Source organism: Punica granatum, chromosome 5 (assembly GCF_007655135.1).
Source record: "Punica granatum isolate Tunisia-2019 chromosome 5, ASM765513v2, whole genome shotgun sequence".
NCBI classification, from domain to species: Eukaryota; Viridiplantae; Streptophyta; class Magnoliopsida; order Myrtales; family Lythraceae; genus Punica; species Punica granatum.
Genome location: NC_045131.1, coordinates 3,284,445 through 3,300,191, shown reverse-complemented (window position 1 = coordinate 3,300,191; position 15,747 = coordinate 3,284,445). Strand labels below are relative to the sequence as shown.

General features: G+C 38.8%; 2 protein-coding genes across 2 annotated transcripts; both read left to right on the top strand.

Annotated features, from left to right (window-relative positions):
- The first annotated feature begins 3,448 nt into the window (after positions 1–3,448).
- Positions 3,449–6,932, top strand: LOC116208851 (aspartic proteinase-like protein 2). Its single transcript, XM_031542415.1, has 11 exons — positions 3,449–3,842; positions 4,145–4,274; positions 4,370–4,620; positions 4,753–4,980; positions 5,331–5,493; positions 5,604–5,677; positions 5,763–5,859; positions 5,985–6,048; positions 6,154–6,225; positions 6,346–6,482; positions 6,575–6,932. The coding sequence occupies exons 1-11, from the start codon at positions 3,571–3,573 to the stop codon at positions 6,839–6,841; spliced, it is 1,755 nt and encodes a 584-aa protein (XP_031398275.1). The 5' UTR covers positions 3,449–3,570; the 3' UTR covers positions 6,842–6,932.
- A 2,362-nt stretch (positions 6,933–9,294) lies between these two features.
- Positions 9,295–14,617, top strand: LOC116208901 (polyadenylate-binding protein 7). The gene is made up of 10 exons (XM_031542474.1): positions 9,295–9,875; positions 10,964–11,082; positions 11,194–11,387; positions 11,489–11,748; positions 11,835–11,941; positions 12,036–12,225; positions 12,558–12,850; positions 13,055–13,204; positions 13,331–13,534; positions 14,147–14,617. Exons 1-10 carry the CDS (start codon positions 9,671–9,673, stop codon positions 14,342–14,344), a joined length of 1,920 nt encoding a protein of 639 aa, XP_031398334.1. The 5' UTR covers positions 9,295–9,670; the 3' UTR covers positions 14,345–14,617.
- Positions 14,618–15,747: the final 1,130 nt, after the last annotated feature.

Sequence of the window (15,747 nt, the reverse complement as noted above, 5' to 3'; positions counted from 1 at the left end):
ATCAAAATAATATAAATAAATATTTTTTTTTTCATTCTATTCAAATTATTTAATTGAGCATATATAAATATATTATTACAAGTCACTAGTTATAAATATATAGATAAACTTTATTAAATGATTTTACATATTTTTAAGTCTCCATTTTTTAAATATCCAAATAGTTTTCTCAAACAATGAAAAAACTTATTACAAACTATCGTTTTATTATATTTTCTAACTTATGTAACATAAAATATTAATTAAAATTTATAAATATAAAAGTCCCGCACAATGCGTGGATAAACGGACTAATTAATTCATTAATTATAGGATCTTAAAAAGGCGTGTCATAGTCGATTATCGTTTCTTCTTTTTCTGGTCTCTCAGTGCCATCGTATCATGAATATGCTTATTATAATTGTTATAGTACTGTTACCAAAACATTTCCGATGCTTGGTTTTCGATTTTAATCTCGTTCCTGAAATAAATCTAATAGCTCTTAATTCTTCTAAATGGAACTCCAACCTTTCTCATGGATGCATTCTAATTATTTTTTAACATAACTTCATTTATTTTTATTTTTTTATAGGGTATGCATGTGTTGCTTGAGATGGCAGATATGGTAGTTACGATTACCGATTGACCCTTTTTAAGGATGATTAATTAAGCTTCTCTCTGTTTTGAGTCTTGATTCCCCGTCAATTAGACAATTGAATAAAGCATAAAAATTTGTACATAAATTACCTATTGATCCTTTTTTTTTTATAGTTGTATGCATGTAACTGCTCAAAGTTTATTCAGTTCCATCTTGTTCTCAGTTTCCTCGTAGATTTTATAATGGAACCACGACAATGGACAAATCATAAATATTTCTTTTCGAGCTTATAAAGTAATTCAATAAAGTCCCGTACATACATACATATACGCTGATACAGTTTTTATTTGGTTTGAAAGAAGGTTCAAAGTCTAGTATAATGAAAGAAAAATTTTAAATAATCAATAAATAGTACGGATAATCCCACTAGATATCGAACATACAATCTCTAAGTCAGCAGACGAGGGCGTACACACACTACACTACACCATCTTTTTTGCTAACACAGTTAATATATAGGATAACTTTACCTTTTATAATGCATCTTATTTAATTTTTTTTACGTCCATATACTCATTGCATCCACTGCAAGTAGGTACTCTTGACATTTTTAGTACTTTTTATTGACAAATTAATCGGTAATCACATTGATGTATAAAAACATTGAGTTTATTTGATGCGCGTTATCAAATGTTGACAAATATATGAATGGATTAGAATATAAATATGCATGTACATATAGATATGTAAGTATATGAATAATTTTATTATAAAAAATTAATTATAAAAATAATTAAAAAAAAGTATGAATGAAAAATTGTTATTAAATAAAAAAAATGACAAAATGTAATTATTGTAATGTTAAATTTGAAAAAGAATAAAGTTGAGTTAAGTAGAGCGAAAAATTTATTAGAAAGTCGGACAAAGCGTAATTACTTTTCAATTTTGATTACCACAAGGATAGGGAAAAAAAAAAGATTTTTACAGCTCATCGAAAAGCGGCGACCCTCGATTGCTTTTCCTGACATCAAGAACGTACGGCCGAGATCTTTCAGAATCGGGACAGTGGGGAAGCACTTCAGCTTTTCACATTGAGCGGGTCCCACATCTACTCTACTCCCGTGTGCTAAACGTGCCCTTCGGGTGTGTACGGCGTCGTTGGGGTCTTGGTCTTGGTCTCGGTCATGCACGGCCGCGGGCCCGCGGCAGGCTTAATACGCAAAGTTTGAAACCAGCAGGAAGGAATGGATGACTTACTGCAATTGTGTGGGGACGACGGCTTACTTTTTCGATGAATGTTCACAGCTGAGCTACGGATAGATATAGGAACATCTAGCAAATCTCTGGAGAACTATGTTTTCACTTGAAACTCGGTATCTCAATCAACCAAACTCATCGTAAACATATTTCTTATCGATGATAATATGGTTCGAATTCTTAATTAGTATATAAAGATTACCATTAATATGGCAAATACTTCATCTATGTATATCATGATTTAGTGCCAATGCTCGTATAACTTCTTCCGTGGTAATTAATATGGTTGAAGATTTGACCCCTTTATATTCATAAAAAAAATATCGTCGAAAATATGACATGTTCTTACAACGAGTGAAATTCGTTGAAATTTGTATTATCTGTAAACGGCAACTCTTTTCCACCACTACGGTCTGGTCTCGAATTGCAATTAGTCTCTCATTCTTAATTGAGAAATGCATTAGGACAATTAGATATGGTACGATGCGTATTGAAAGTTGACCAAGTCAGAGAAGATCAACAAAATGATAGAAGAAGGCGAGAAAATGATATATGAGAAAAAGAAAAATAGACCATATTGACTTCGAGTAAGGACTTGGATCGAATTGATAATCTAGAGGTGGTGTCGGGTTGACTAATCTTGTCGTGAAATTTTTCTACTAATAAAAGACCTCGATCCACCAGTCTACTCACCTGCGACTCGACTAGTAAATAAATAAATAAAAAGAAGTAATACAACCTTACCTTTTTTTCCCAATTTCAAAAGTGGAGCTCACTAATCAAAAAACTGCATTTGTCACGTATATTTTTTGGTGTGTGCTTTGATATAAGTGAATAGCCTTCTATTAATTCAGTCGAATCGGATGGATAATTAAGAGATAAAACTCTTATAATGTGAATTTATCATATATTTATCGATTCATTATATTTTCAGATGCAGTAATCATCGGTAACTTAAGCCCTATAGTTAGACTTCATTCAAATAAACACATCAAATTTACAATAGTAATTTTTATTTTTTTAAGACGTTGAATAATATAGATTATTTTTATGATTACACACGTCCACGTGAAACTTCAGTCTAATTAGTCATAAACTCGTAGTTTCACACGGTGTATCCCAAGTACACCTTGATTTCCACATGACTGGATGGCTTAGGCGTGCAAGGAATTCGAATTGATAGATCATCAAATCGAAGAAAGGGGAAAAGGAAAGAAAAGAAAGAAAAGGAAAAAAAAGAAGGCGGCAAAGGGGAAAGGCAGACACTTGCCACCATCTCACCATCATCATCATAGTAATCCTAACAATTTAATTAATTAATTAATTAATTAAAAAATAGACCACCACTAGCGTTATTCACTTATTCATCAACAATTATTTTTAGGTCTAGTATATTTTTGTCATTAATTAGTCTCAAACTTTGACATTTCGTAACGGAAAAGGTAACGCCGTCCATAAATTTTTCGTCACGAAGTCAACGGAATGATATAAATGGTAGACGAAATGCCAACGTTTGAGGTTAATTTGTGACAAAATATGTCGGGTAAAAACGACTGTTAATGAATAAGTGGATGATATTGTACTCTTAATTAAAACGACAGTAAAACATAGATTTTCTCGTTTAATCTCCTGTCCATGTTCCTCTGCCTGCCACCGTCTCTCTCCTTCAAATGCGCAAAGTTGGCAGTGCCCACGGCTTCGATCGCCACCTCTGACCCCTCTCCACACTCTGAGAAATGGGATTGAACCTGACCCTATTGACCGCTCTAGCTCTCGCAGCCGCCGCCGCCTTCACGGTGCCGGTGCCGGTTGTCATATGCGGGACAGTCCTTCCTCCGACCGTCCTCCGCCTCGAGCGGGCCTTCCCTCCTCTCAGCCACCCACTCGACCTCGAACCTGTCCGGGCCCGGGACCGCCTCCGGCACTCTCGAATCTTGCAGCAGTCCCTGGCGAGCAGCGGGGTCGTCGACTTCTCTGTTCAGGGTTCCTCCGATCCCCTCCTCCTGGGGTAAATTCTCAACCTTTACACTCACTCAGTTCGGTTTCTTTCCTTTTCTTTGCTCTGGTATGGCTCTTTACAGCTTTGCAGAAGCCCTGAATCTTTTTTTTTTTTTCTGCTATATAAAGAAAATTTTCCGACCGATTCTTTGTGGGCTTACCATTTGTTCTTGATTGACTTCTGAATATGTGGCCTTGTGTTCAAGAACTATGCCCGTTTTATCCTAAACCTGTATTCGGAAGCACTTGCTGAATGGGATTCTTGAATATTCCAATTGATCGGTATGGATTCTGTGGACTCCATTTTTGCAGGCTTTACTTTACCAAGGTGAAATTGGGATCTCCAGCGAGGGAATTCAATGTGCAGATCGACACGGGAAGCGATATCTTGTGGGTAACGTGCAGCTCATGCACCAATTGCCCCCAAACAAGTGGACTCGGCGTAAAATTCTGCTACTTCCTTTAAGTTTTCAGTAACCATTTAGAAAATGAAGAATTAGAGTATTGTGCACGACTGCTCACTTTCTCATTGTACAGATGGAGCTCAATTTCTTCGATTCCTCGAACTCTTCGACGGCCTATGCGGTTCACTGTTCGCACCCGATATGCAATTCTCAAGCTCAGACTTCTTCAGTTCAGTGCTCCCCACAGAGTGACCAGTGTGGTTACTCTTTCCAGTATGGAGATTTGAGCGGAACATCCGGTTATTATGTCATTGATACATTATATTTCGATATAGTTCTTGGACAGTCCCTGATCACCAACTCTTCAGCTCCTGTAGTTTTCGGGTCGGCAAATAGAATTTTCTCTCCTCTACTTGTTTGGGGCTTTCGAAAATGATGATATGATTTAACATTTCTAGTGGTAATATACTGAGCTGTCTTTTTGTTTGGTGTTATTTCTTATTATTGATATAATAGGTGTAGCAACTATCAATCTGGAGACTTGACTAAGTCAGATAAAGCCATTGATGGCATTTTTGGATTCGGGCCAGGGGATCTGTCCATAATAGCTCAGTTATACGCACGAGGGCTAACTCCGAAAGTTTTCTCGCATTGCCTGAAAGGGGACGCGAATGGAGGAGGGATAATGGTTCTTGGAGAGATTTTGGAGCCCACCATTGTTTATAGTCCACTTGTACCTTCCCAGTAAGTTCACATCCTTGAAATATTTTCATAGGTCGATGCATTAGGATTTTATGTTCTGATATGCATAGACACTATGCAGTAAGTTCACTTACTTTCTGTTAGCTATTCATTTTATTTTATTTGCCAGAACGTCTGGTTGATAAATCTCATCTCGTTTAATCTAACAATCTAATATGCGTGTGGAATTCTTTTATATATTTCCCAGTGTTTATCATGCTTTCGCTCTTATGCCTATTGGATATCTCCCTGTTTCTGATATCATTCTTTCAATAGAATATATTTGTATAGTAACCGACAAGAACCTGGCCAGTCCATACATTTTTACTCACAGATTGAAAATTTTCTCTCAGGCCTCACTACAATTTGTATCTCCAGAGCATTGCGCTTAATGGGCAACCGTTGCCAATTGACCCGGCAGTGTTTGCACCATCAAATGACCGAGAGACCATCATTGACTCTGGAACAACCTTAGCTTATCTTGTGGAAGAAGCTCTCGACCCTTTAATTAATTCTGTGAGTCTAGCACATATTATTAATTCGTTTTGTGGCCGACATAGCTCATCTTTCCAGTTGTTTCTGAATTCTGAGTGCCAATTTTTTTTATTTCTTAATTTTGCCTACAGATAACTTCAGCAGTTTCACAATCTGCAACTCCCATCATTTCCAAAGGGATGCAGTGTTATCTGGTTTCTACAAGGTTCATTCTCTCTCTTTGACTAATTCTGAGAATCATGATTTTTGTGCCCTTTAACATCGAGTTTTGTTTCATCTCTCTTGTTCAGTGTGTCTGAGATTTTCCCAACTATGAGTTTGAACTTTGCGGGTGGTGCATCGATGGTGCTAAAACCCGAGGAATACCTCCTGCATTTTGGTTTCACGGTCAGTTCACTTTTCCCACTTTCCCCTTTCGTAAAGTTCTTCCTCATATATATAAATTTTGCAGCACTGTGGCTAGGTATTGAAACTTTGCTGACTTTATTTCGTGGTGTTACTCGGTATCTCAGGAAGGAGCATCTTTGTGGTGCCTTGGTTTCGATAAAGCTAAAGGCGGGATCATGATTCTTGGAGGTCCGGAAAAATCGAACAAACCAAAATTTTTGCCTAATATTTGCATTTTACGGTGATTCGTCTCATTTGCATGTAGAGTTCAACTGACTTTTTTTTATGCTGCAGACCTCGTCTTAAAAGACAAAATTTTCGTTTACGATCTCGCTCGTCAAAGGATTGGATGGGCTTCATACGATTGTAAGCTCATCAATGCACTAAATATAGACCTGCCATTTCCCTTTCCATCTTATTCTCTAAGTAAATGCTTAAAATCTCGAAACTCTGACTCGTCCCATTTTTTTCCCCTTCTCTTCTCAGGTTCCATGTCCGTAAACGTCTCTGTGGTCTCTGGGAAGGATGAATTCTTCAATGCGGGTCAATTGAGCGTGAGCAGCTCTGCAAGAGACATGCTCTTGAAGCTTCTACTGAGGATAGCGATGCTGCTCTTACTCTACGTATCCTCATTGATGGAGTTCCAAGTCTTGTGACGATTGTTCATCATCCTCTCTTGGTACTAGTCATCTATCTTTTCTTGACGTGAACTCAGCTCGAGCTTCCCCAGCTTACGCATTTATTTATTGCGCTCCATGGGCCCTCTCCCCCGATTGTTTCGACTGCAAAAGATCAGCAGTCAGTGATTATGGTTTATATAGCTCTATTGATTCTGAGGCAGGGTCGAATGATGTGTCTCAGATTTCGGTTTCTTCTTGCCAAGATTTTCGTAGGCCGTCACTGTCGCCGAAATTGTAAATGCTGTGCTGTAACATTAACTGGCGACTGTTATAAGCGTAAGTATTGTAGCTATATTTTTTGATATTATAGGGATGAAATGTTTTGATCTGACAGAGGTTAGATCTCTGAACTTCATTTCTTTGATTAGTGAAAAGATCTACAAGTTGTTTCTACCGTTTTCTTTTTGTCTCGTTTTATCGGTGAAAATCTTAGCTAGGCAGTCGTATTTGGTTTGGCTAGTCATTCAAAAACGCAGTTACTTTGGATGAAAAGGATTGCGAAAACCTTCTAATTACGGTATGAGAATTGAAATGTTGAGTTGGCGTGAGTCATAAAGAGGTATAATTTCCACTAATATTGCATTTCTATTCTACAATTAGATCGGCCTGAGTCATACACGTAAAGTTGGCATTTGAGTTGAGCTTTAACTCAACTCTATTTTAACTTTGAATATATAAAAATTAATTGGATTGTAATGACTGTGTTGTTGAATTATGAGAAACAGTGTGAAAAATAATAAATAGACGATTGTGTTGAATTGTGAAAAAAATAATGAATAAAAGAAAGAATTTAGTATTAAAAATTGAATTGAATGGTTAAAAAATTGAAGAAAAAGAAAAAAGTAATAATTGTGTTGTTGAATTGAAGATGAGTGAAGTTAAGTGGAGTAGAGTTAATAATAAAAGGTTGTAAAACCAAGCAAAGGGTTACACAATTTCAGTCAGCTTACCTCTCTTTATGGGTCAAGATTTGTTCGTTTGTCGCACTTCTTTTCTATCTTTGTGGCCCAACATGGGCCCAGTGGGGACATCTCGTTGGGTCGAAATCCATATTCTGGCCCATTTCAAGGCCCAATATAAGGAAAACATTGAAACAAAATAATATTGCTTAAATTTGAATATATTTGATGTTTACTATATACTATATAACAGAATAATATATATCGATTATCGTCTTACTTCCGGTCCATCAACATCATTGGTGCACGATCAGACGGGCAGGACTATAACATGCTATTGGACACGAGAACATTTTCTATCTAGGAATGCTGATCTCTATATATCTATACATATTAATAAAAATGTATTATTATTAAATTATCGAAAAGGGAAAAAGAAAATATCGACATGGATAAATGAGAAAAAAAAAAACAGAAGGAAAAGAGAACGAAGTGTAATAATCAACTAAAGAAGGGAGAGTGAGTGGCGGAGAAGAGGCAGGGCAGGCGGCGGGAAGGCGGAGAGGTAGTGGCTGGGAGGGGACGCCGCCGCCTCCCTCGGCCCGGCCCCGATTATGTCTCCGTGGCTGTGCGGGGGAAGGATGTGAAGAAGCGCCCTTTTTGTGTGCACCTTTGAAGCAGTCCCCATCACACAACCAACCGCTTGTGGGCCCCGCATTCTCTCTCCCGTGCACGTGCCTTCTCCCGCCACACGTTCCTCACACACACTATACTACACAGCCTTCCCCCTGTCACGTGCCTCAATATTACCTCTATCTAATCCATCTAGTCTAGTCTTAGCCTATAAAATAAATTATAAAAAAATTAATATGGTTTGATTCAAGTATTCAACACTTCTCCTTCTTAATTAAGGTCTGAAATTTAAATTTTTGTAAATGGAGAAAATTCATGTTATGAGAGTATCTAATTCAATCTAATCTAGAAAATAAAGGGGGACACTCTTCTTAGTTCTTACTAGATTTTCACCGATTTAGCATTATTATTAGAAAATTATGTGAAGGGATGGGTTGTAATATGTTCAACTTTAACACTATGGTAAGCACATATGTGCAACATCTACTTATAATCTAATAGAAATAGAAACATGAAGTGTCTCGTTTTGCCTGGTGTCATGCATAAAAAAGAACACCCCAAATAACACGTGCACCGTAACCGATTTGAATTATAATTAAATGGCAAGTATCGTGTGTGGATAAAGGTTGAAAAACCCTGATAACAGGTACATGTATCTCCTGTGCAGGTATATATAGATTACGAAATTGATTAGAATCGTAATCTGTCATATGAAACTCTTCATGAGATTATGAGAAATCCTGACTAAATATGCAACAATGCCACATTTTGCAGCCCCAAAATACTACATTACCGAATCGAAAACCCACACCTACCCAAATAAATCCCCAAAATTGTGTTTATACAAGTTACATATAACTCTAAATAACTCACACATATCATGAGCATAGATTCCCATAAATTTATTCCTTTTTTTTCTTTTTCAAAGAGTCTAACAAGAAAGATTATATATGGCATAAATAAGTTTATTTGAGCAAAGAAGATATTAATTGTTTTTGGTAAGTTAACAGGACGAGGGCCCTACAAAAAAGAAAAAAAGAAAAAAGAAGAAGATATTATTAATTTCTTTATATGTTTTTCCCCGTGGCAAAAAAATAAAAATTTGGGGGGAGGGGTGGCATGCACGCGCCGGTTCCGAGAGTCGCATCGCTTCGTCTCTCTCTTTCTATCTCTATCATCTAATTTCCCGCATCCTAATAGCACAGCATAACAGTTCAACCTCCTTCCACCATGCAAATAAAACCTCTCCCCTTTCTCCTTCTCTTCCTTCATCCTCTCTCTCTCTCCCCATCTCGCCATCTCCATCAAATACACATTCATCACTCTCTCACAGATTCGTTCTTTCCATTGACAGAAACCTCCCCCTTCCCTTCCTCATCTCCTCATCAGCATTTACTCCCTCTTTTGGAAACCGATACCAAAACGTCACTCCCCACCCTTCCTCCCCCTCCCCCCCCCCCCCCCCCCCCCCCCCCCCCCAACGCACTGCAGCGATTGGATTTGAGTCGGAAGCTTCCGGACAGTGACTGTAACCCTTCGCCGGTCCCGCCTGCATTCGCTCCTGTTTGAACGGCAATCGGCTCTGCTCGGCCGCACACAATGGCGGTTCCTCCGACGGTCGCCGCCACCGCCACCGCTCCGGCGTCTCTTTACGTCGGGGACCTCCACCCCGATGTCACTGACGGTGCTCTCTTCGAGGCGTTCACGGAGTTCAAGAGCCTCTCGTCGGTCCGCGTCTGCAGAGACTCCTCCTCTGGCAGGTCCCTCTGTTACGGATACGTCAACTTTCTCTCTCCTCAAGACGGTACATACGTATATACCTTATCGGCTCCGTCGAATTTAGGGAAATATGCATTCCACGTTAGGCGGCGTTTTGAGCCTTTCGATTGATGGTGACTGATTTGATGATCGCATCGTGAGCTTGGCCTAGAATTGTATTCGTGTTAATGCTCGATGAAATTTGGCTTTTTCCTTGGATGATTGCAATGATTTGATGATCGCGTTGTGTGCTTGGCCTGTAAATGGATTCATGAATGTTCAGTGAAATCTGGTTTTTTTGATGAATACATAGATCATTTTTCTGCCCCGTTTGACTTCATTCCTTTACATTCTTGCTCTATCTCGATTTGGTTTCTGTTGTATTTGCCACGAGAAAAATGCTTGAAAAGGTAAGAATTTGGCGTCCGTGAATTTTCTCGTTTGGGTTTTGATCAGTAATACTTATACCGATAATCATAATCAGCCAGGCTCTAATGAAGGAAACATCAACTGTCTGCGGTATCTTTATCTGCGTTTAAAGATAAGGAAGTGTTTCCGATAGTCAAGTGGTTTTCTAATCTGTCAGTTAAATTATGTAGTGAGGAAAGCTTGAACTGGTTAGAGTAGAATATCTCGATAAAATTGCGGCAAAAAGATCAGACCCTGAAGAGTGATGGAGATTTTACCTTTTTCACTTTATCAGTCTCTCTCTTATTAGTTATTACCTGGTCGAAATCTGGCAACTCTCGGCCGATACAGTTCTTTTTTGCATAAACAATCATATAACGGCTTACAAGAGGAAACACAAAATTTCTTTGATCCTTGTGTTTTTCCATTGTTGTTGCTCTACTTCAAGAACGAGGTCAGAAGGAAATTGGAATGTGTGGTTTTATTGTATGTCTTAGTTTATGATGAATCTGATGAAACCTATGGAAGGTGTGTGGCCCCTTTCTTGAAATTTATGTGCCGGTCGTTGAACTCAGCATGATATAATTTTGTTAAAACACTGATACTCTTCATTATTTTGATGCTTCTGCATTTTGATTTGCTGGTCGTTGAACTCAGCATGATATAATTTTGTTAAAACACCAATACTCTTCATTATTTTGATGATTCTGCATTTTGATTTGCTAGCTATGAACGCAATTGAATCCAAGAATCACACTCTACTGAATGGAAAATTCATAAGAGTGGCCTGGTCCTGTCGTGATCCCGATGCAAGGAGAACTGGAAAAGGGAACATATTTGTTAAGGTATGATATAATGTTCTATTCCTTAAACAGATAACACGTCCTATCAATTCCTTGTCAAGTTAGTGCTTACACGAATTTCTTCTTGATGATGAACTGTATGTTTTTGGTCAGAACTTGAGTGACTCGGTTGATAATGTGGGACTACAAGAATTGTTTAAGCCATTTGGTAACATATTATCTTGCAAAGTCGTCACATCAGAGGATGGGAAGAGCAAAGGATATGGCTTTGTTCAATTTGATTCTGACGAATCTGCAACTGCTGCTATGGAGAAACTGAATGGTTCGGATGCTGGAGGCAAGCAGATGTATGTGTTCCTTCTGCCCCTCGCATTTAATTGTCGAACACGGTCTTCTTCTTTCTGGTATCTAACTTCACGGCTAAACTTCTTCCTTTTTGATTTCTCAGATATGTGGCAAAGTTTGTCAAAAGAAGTGATCGGGTTCTGTCTCGGGCCAATGCTATATACACTAATCTGTATGTGAAGAATCTCGATCCTGATGTCACAGAAGAGGTCTTGCGAGAGAAATTTTCTGATTTTGGTAAAATTACCAGTCTGGTCATTGTGAAGAATGAAAATGGTATCTCGAGGGGATTTGGCTTTGTGAACTTCGAAAGCCCTGATGATGCAAAGCAAGCCACTGAAACCATGAATGGATCACAACTTGGTATGTTATGCTTCTATTTGCAGCCAGAAATATCAAACAGCTCATATTATTGAGTCTTTTCCTGCTGACTATGGTACACTCAATAGGTTTGAAGGTTCTCTATGTATCAAGGGCGCAGAAAAGGGCTGAGCGTGATGAGATTTTGCGACGCCAATTTGAGGAGAAACGGAAGGAGAGCATCCTTAAGTACAAGGTGGAGTTTCATTCTGGTTGCTTTTGTTGTTTTCTTTGCTGACATGGTTTTTCTCTTTAACTATATACTCCACGCTTCATTTTATTTATTGCAGGACTCAAATGTCTATGTCAAGAACATTGATGATGATGTCAGTGACGAAGAACTGAGAGAGCACTTCAGCCAGTGTGGCAGCATCACTTCTGCAAAAATCATGCGTGATGACAAAGGCATTAGCAAGGGTTTTGGTTTCATCTGCTTCTCCCACCCTGAGGAGGCGAGTAGAGCTGTCAACAGTTTCCATGGTAGGTTGATTTTTCAAACAAAGTTTCCTTAGTTGCTCTGTGCTTTCTGTGGAAAATCTTTATTTGGATAAGTGGCTCTTATGTGAAGGCTTTGCATCATATTCTTGATCGAGACGCCAGTGGTTGAAGGATATTTTTGTGATTGTACCTTGTTATAAATAGAGTAGTTTCGAAATTTTGAGCATGGTGATTTTTGAACATGCCATTCCGCAAAATGCATTTTTACTGGTTACTAGCAGAAGAGTCCATCTATATAATATTATACATAAAAGTTCCTTAGGCTGCATAGATGAAAATCAGCATTATAGTTGTCTAAGCCTGTCCCATGACAGGATTCATGTTTCATCGAAAGCCACTGTATGTTGCTATTGCTCAAAGGAAGCAGGATAGGCAAGCACAACTACAGCTTCATTATTCCCAGAGAATGGCTGGACTTAGTGGAGCCTCACCTGCTGTAATTCCTGGAGGATACCCTTCTTACTACTACACAGGACCTTCTGGTCTTATTTCTCAAGCGCCTTCTCGCCCAGGGCTGATGTATCAGCCAATAGGATTGAGGCCCGCATGGAGAGGAAATGGGCTTCCTCCCCCACCTGGACCGGGATTTCCAACTGCATCACTGCCGGTAGGCTTATAATATAACAACATTAACATTTCATATATATATATATATATATATAGTCGCTTCTGTCCTGGGCATACTTTCCTATTGCGCACTCCTGGTCTAAGATATCAACTGTAATAAGTGTTTAGTTCTTTCCAGTTTCTTATCCGATCGACGTATGAGCTAATTTTTGTTTATGCGTGGCTTGTCAATAACTACATACAGATACCGCATACTCCACAAGAGGGTAGACACAACAGAGGCAGGATGAACGGGCATATGATTCCACAAGGTGGCGCTCCATCTGCAATGTACATTCCACATTTGCAACAGCCAACTCAACCAGTGGCACCTCTCAAAGACCCACACTTGCAGGTTGCTGTCTTTCCTCTTACAACACAAGAATGGAAGACACCGGTTGGATTCATATCCAATCTCTCTCTCCCAGACATTAGATTTTTCTTGCTAGTAATCGCTACTCCTTTGTACTGTGATCTGCAGCGTGTTGGGCAGCATAGATATGTGCCTAGTGGGCGTTCACGGGAGATGAACAAGGGATCGGGAGTCGTACCTTCTGGCTCTGATCCTGCTGGAGCAGGGCCACCGGGGACAGAGATGCTGAGCAGCCTGCTTGCAGCTGCGTCCCCTGAGCAGCAGAAACAGATACTGGGGGAGCGCCTTTACCCTCTTGTCCAAAAAAATAAGGTATAACTCTTTTTCAAATTGGAATAATAATTATAACAATAATATCAGCAATATTACTTGAGAAAGATCCTTCACATGTCAATTTATTTTCCCCATTGTGGAAAATAAGTTATGATCGAAGTAAGGATCATTCAACTACTCCTGCATAATGGCATTTATCTTCCTCTGACTTCTGATATTCTACTCCAGCCATATATTAATGCTCATATACGGTTGACTTCACATGGGACCTAGCAAAATCAGATTGGCATACTACTAGTGGGACACCATATTCATTTCGTTCTCAAATTATGTGGTTGGAATTGGGAGATTCTGACATGATCCTAGTCTAAAAATGACTCTTTAAAGACCGAATCAATCATAACCATCAATGGTGTCATTTATCCGGTCTAGATGAATGGCATTTAATTGTGTGACCGCATCTAGGTTTGGATTCTGCTTAGTGACTGGCTTCCCCTTTAAGTTAGAGCTTGAGATGGAGTCTTCTCTCAGTTTAGCCAGACATATGGGGGCTCTCATTCTTTAATTCAAAGTTCTAAAATACCAAGAATTTAGCTCCAGATACTAGTGATGACAGGTTTGTTGGATACTGAATTCTCGGGTTTGATGCAGCCTGACCTTGTCGCTAAGATAACCGGGATGCTTCTGGAGATGGACAACTCGGAACTACTGCTGCTTTTGGAGTCACCCGAGTCACTGGCCGCAAAGGTGGAAGAAGCCGTGCAGGTCCTCAAGCTATCGAAGAGCAAATCTTCTAATCAGGCCGCTCTACAGCCCAATTTTCTATCCACGGAGGTGGCAGTCAATTGATGGTCACAGGCGATTTTCCAATAGACAATAATACTATTTTTTTTAAAAAAAAAACAATGCTAGAGGTTTCGAACATAGCTCAAAGACGGGGACGGGAACTTTTTCTTTATACTCATCAAATCAGGTCTTAAGTTTGGTTCTTTAGAGGAGTATATTTTGGTTTAATAAGGACCTTGTCTCGAATGTTGTTTGGGAGATTAATTTGGTTTGATAGGTTATGATCTTTGTACTTTGGAGATTAATTTGGATATCTAGACGAACCATTTTAAAGTACTCTCTTCTCTCTCTCTGTTACTGCGGTAGTTTACAACTTACAGGGGGAGCGTCATGGACTCGGGTCGATTAAGCTGAGCTGCAGTTGGGTATGACTCTAACCAATCCAGTTTGGTTCCATGTCGTGTTTACTCCGGCTCAATATCTAAGTTAGATACTCAAAACAGCAATCGACTTCTTTTATCAGACCCACTCTGTTTACCTAGTGTCATTTAATTTATAACATGTTTCTGTTGGTGACCACATCTCATTGTCATCGATTGAATTTGACAATAGATATGGCAAAAGTTGGGATCCTGAGCCTGAGGAGTGCCAGCTGTTTGGTCTTCTGCTAGGGGCACGAAGCAGAGCAATCAACGCTAAAGAAAAGTTTTTCTATGAAGTGCCCATCAAAACACAGCCCATTATTAACTCCACTCAGTCACCCACTGTAAGGCAATGGCTCCCTCTTTTGCTTTTACTATTATTTTTTTTATTCTTTCCGATTATAAGGGAATCTTATGGGTCTAATTCAATAAAATATAACTTTTGATCGTTAATAAAGGGACATTGATAATCCTATCATAATTATGAAATATAAAATCTCTTGATTACCGGAAGAGAGCGTAAACCATTGCGCTATACTTTTTTTTTTTTTTTTGCCGCAGAGCAACATTCATATTCTTCTTCTTCTTGTTCCTTTTATTATTACTGCCCTCCTCACCTACCCAAAATGAAGATGGGCCCCATTCCATCCCCCATTACACTCATGTTCCCTCTCATGGTCAACTAAATATTCAACCAATATTATTCATTCACCATGAATAAATAGCGATCAATAAAAATGCTTATAAGTGAAAATCTGTGAATCTATTGTGAGACTAATTCTCCACTTTCAGACATTCAACTCTGGATGTTACATAGCCAAATTGCTAAATAATACTCGCCAAATATTTGTTGCTCAACAGGAAACCTTATATAGTTACTCTCTTCAATATGAGAAACCTTACATATATAGGCTAGAATATACAGTTACTCTCCCTAGCCAGGCAAGTAATGCGCCATAATATATCCCAACAGGAATAGATTAAGACACGCTTTATGTTACCATATCAATAAAGAGGACAAAGAATCATCATTTCCTCTCTCCG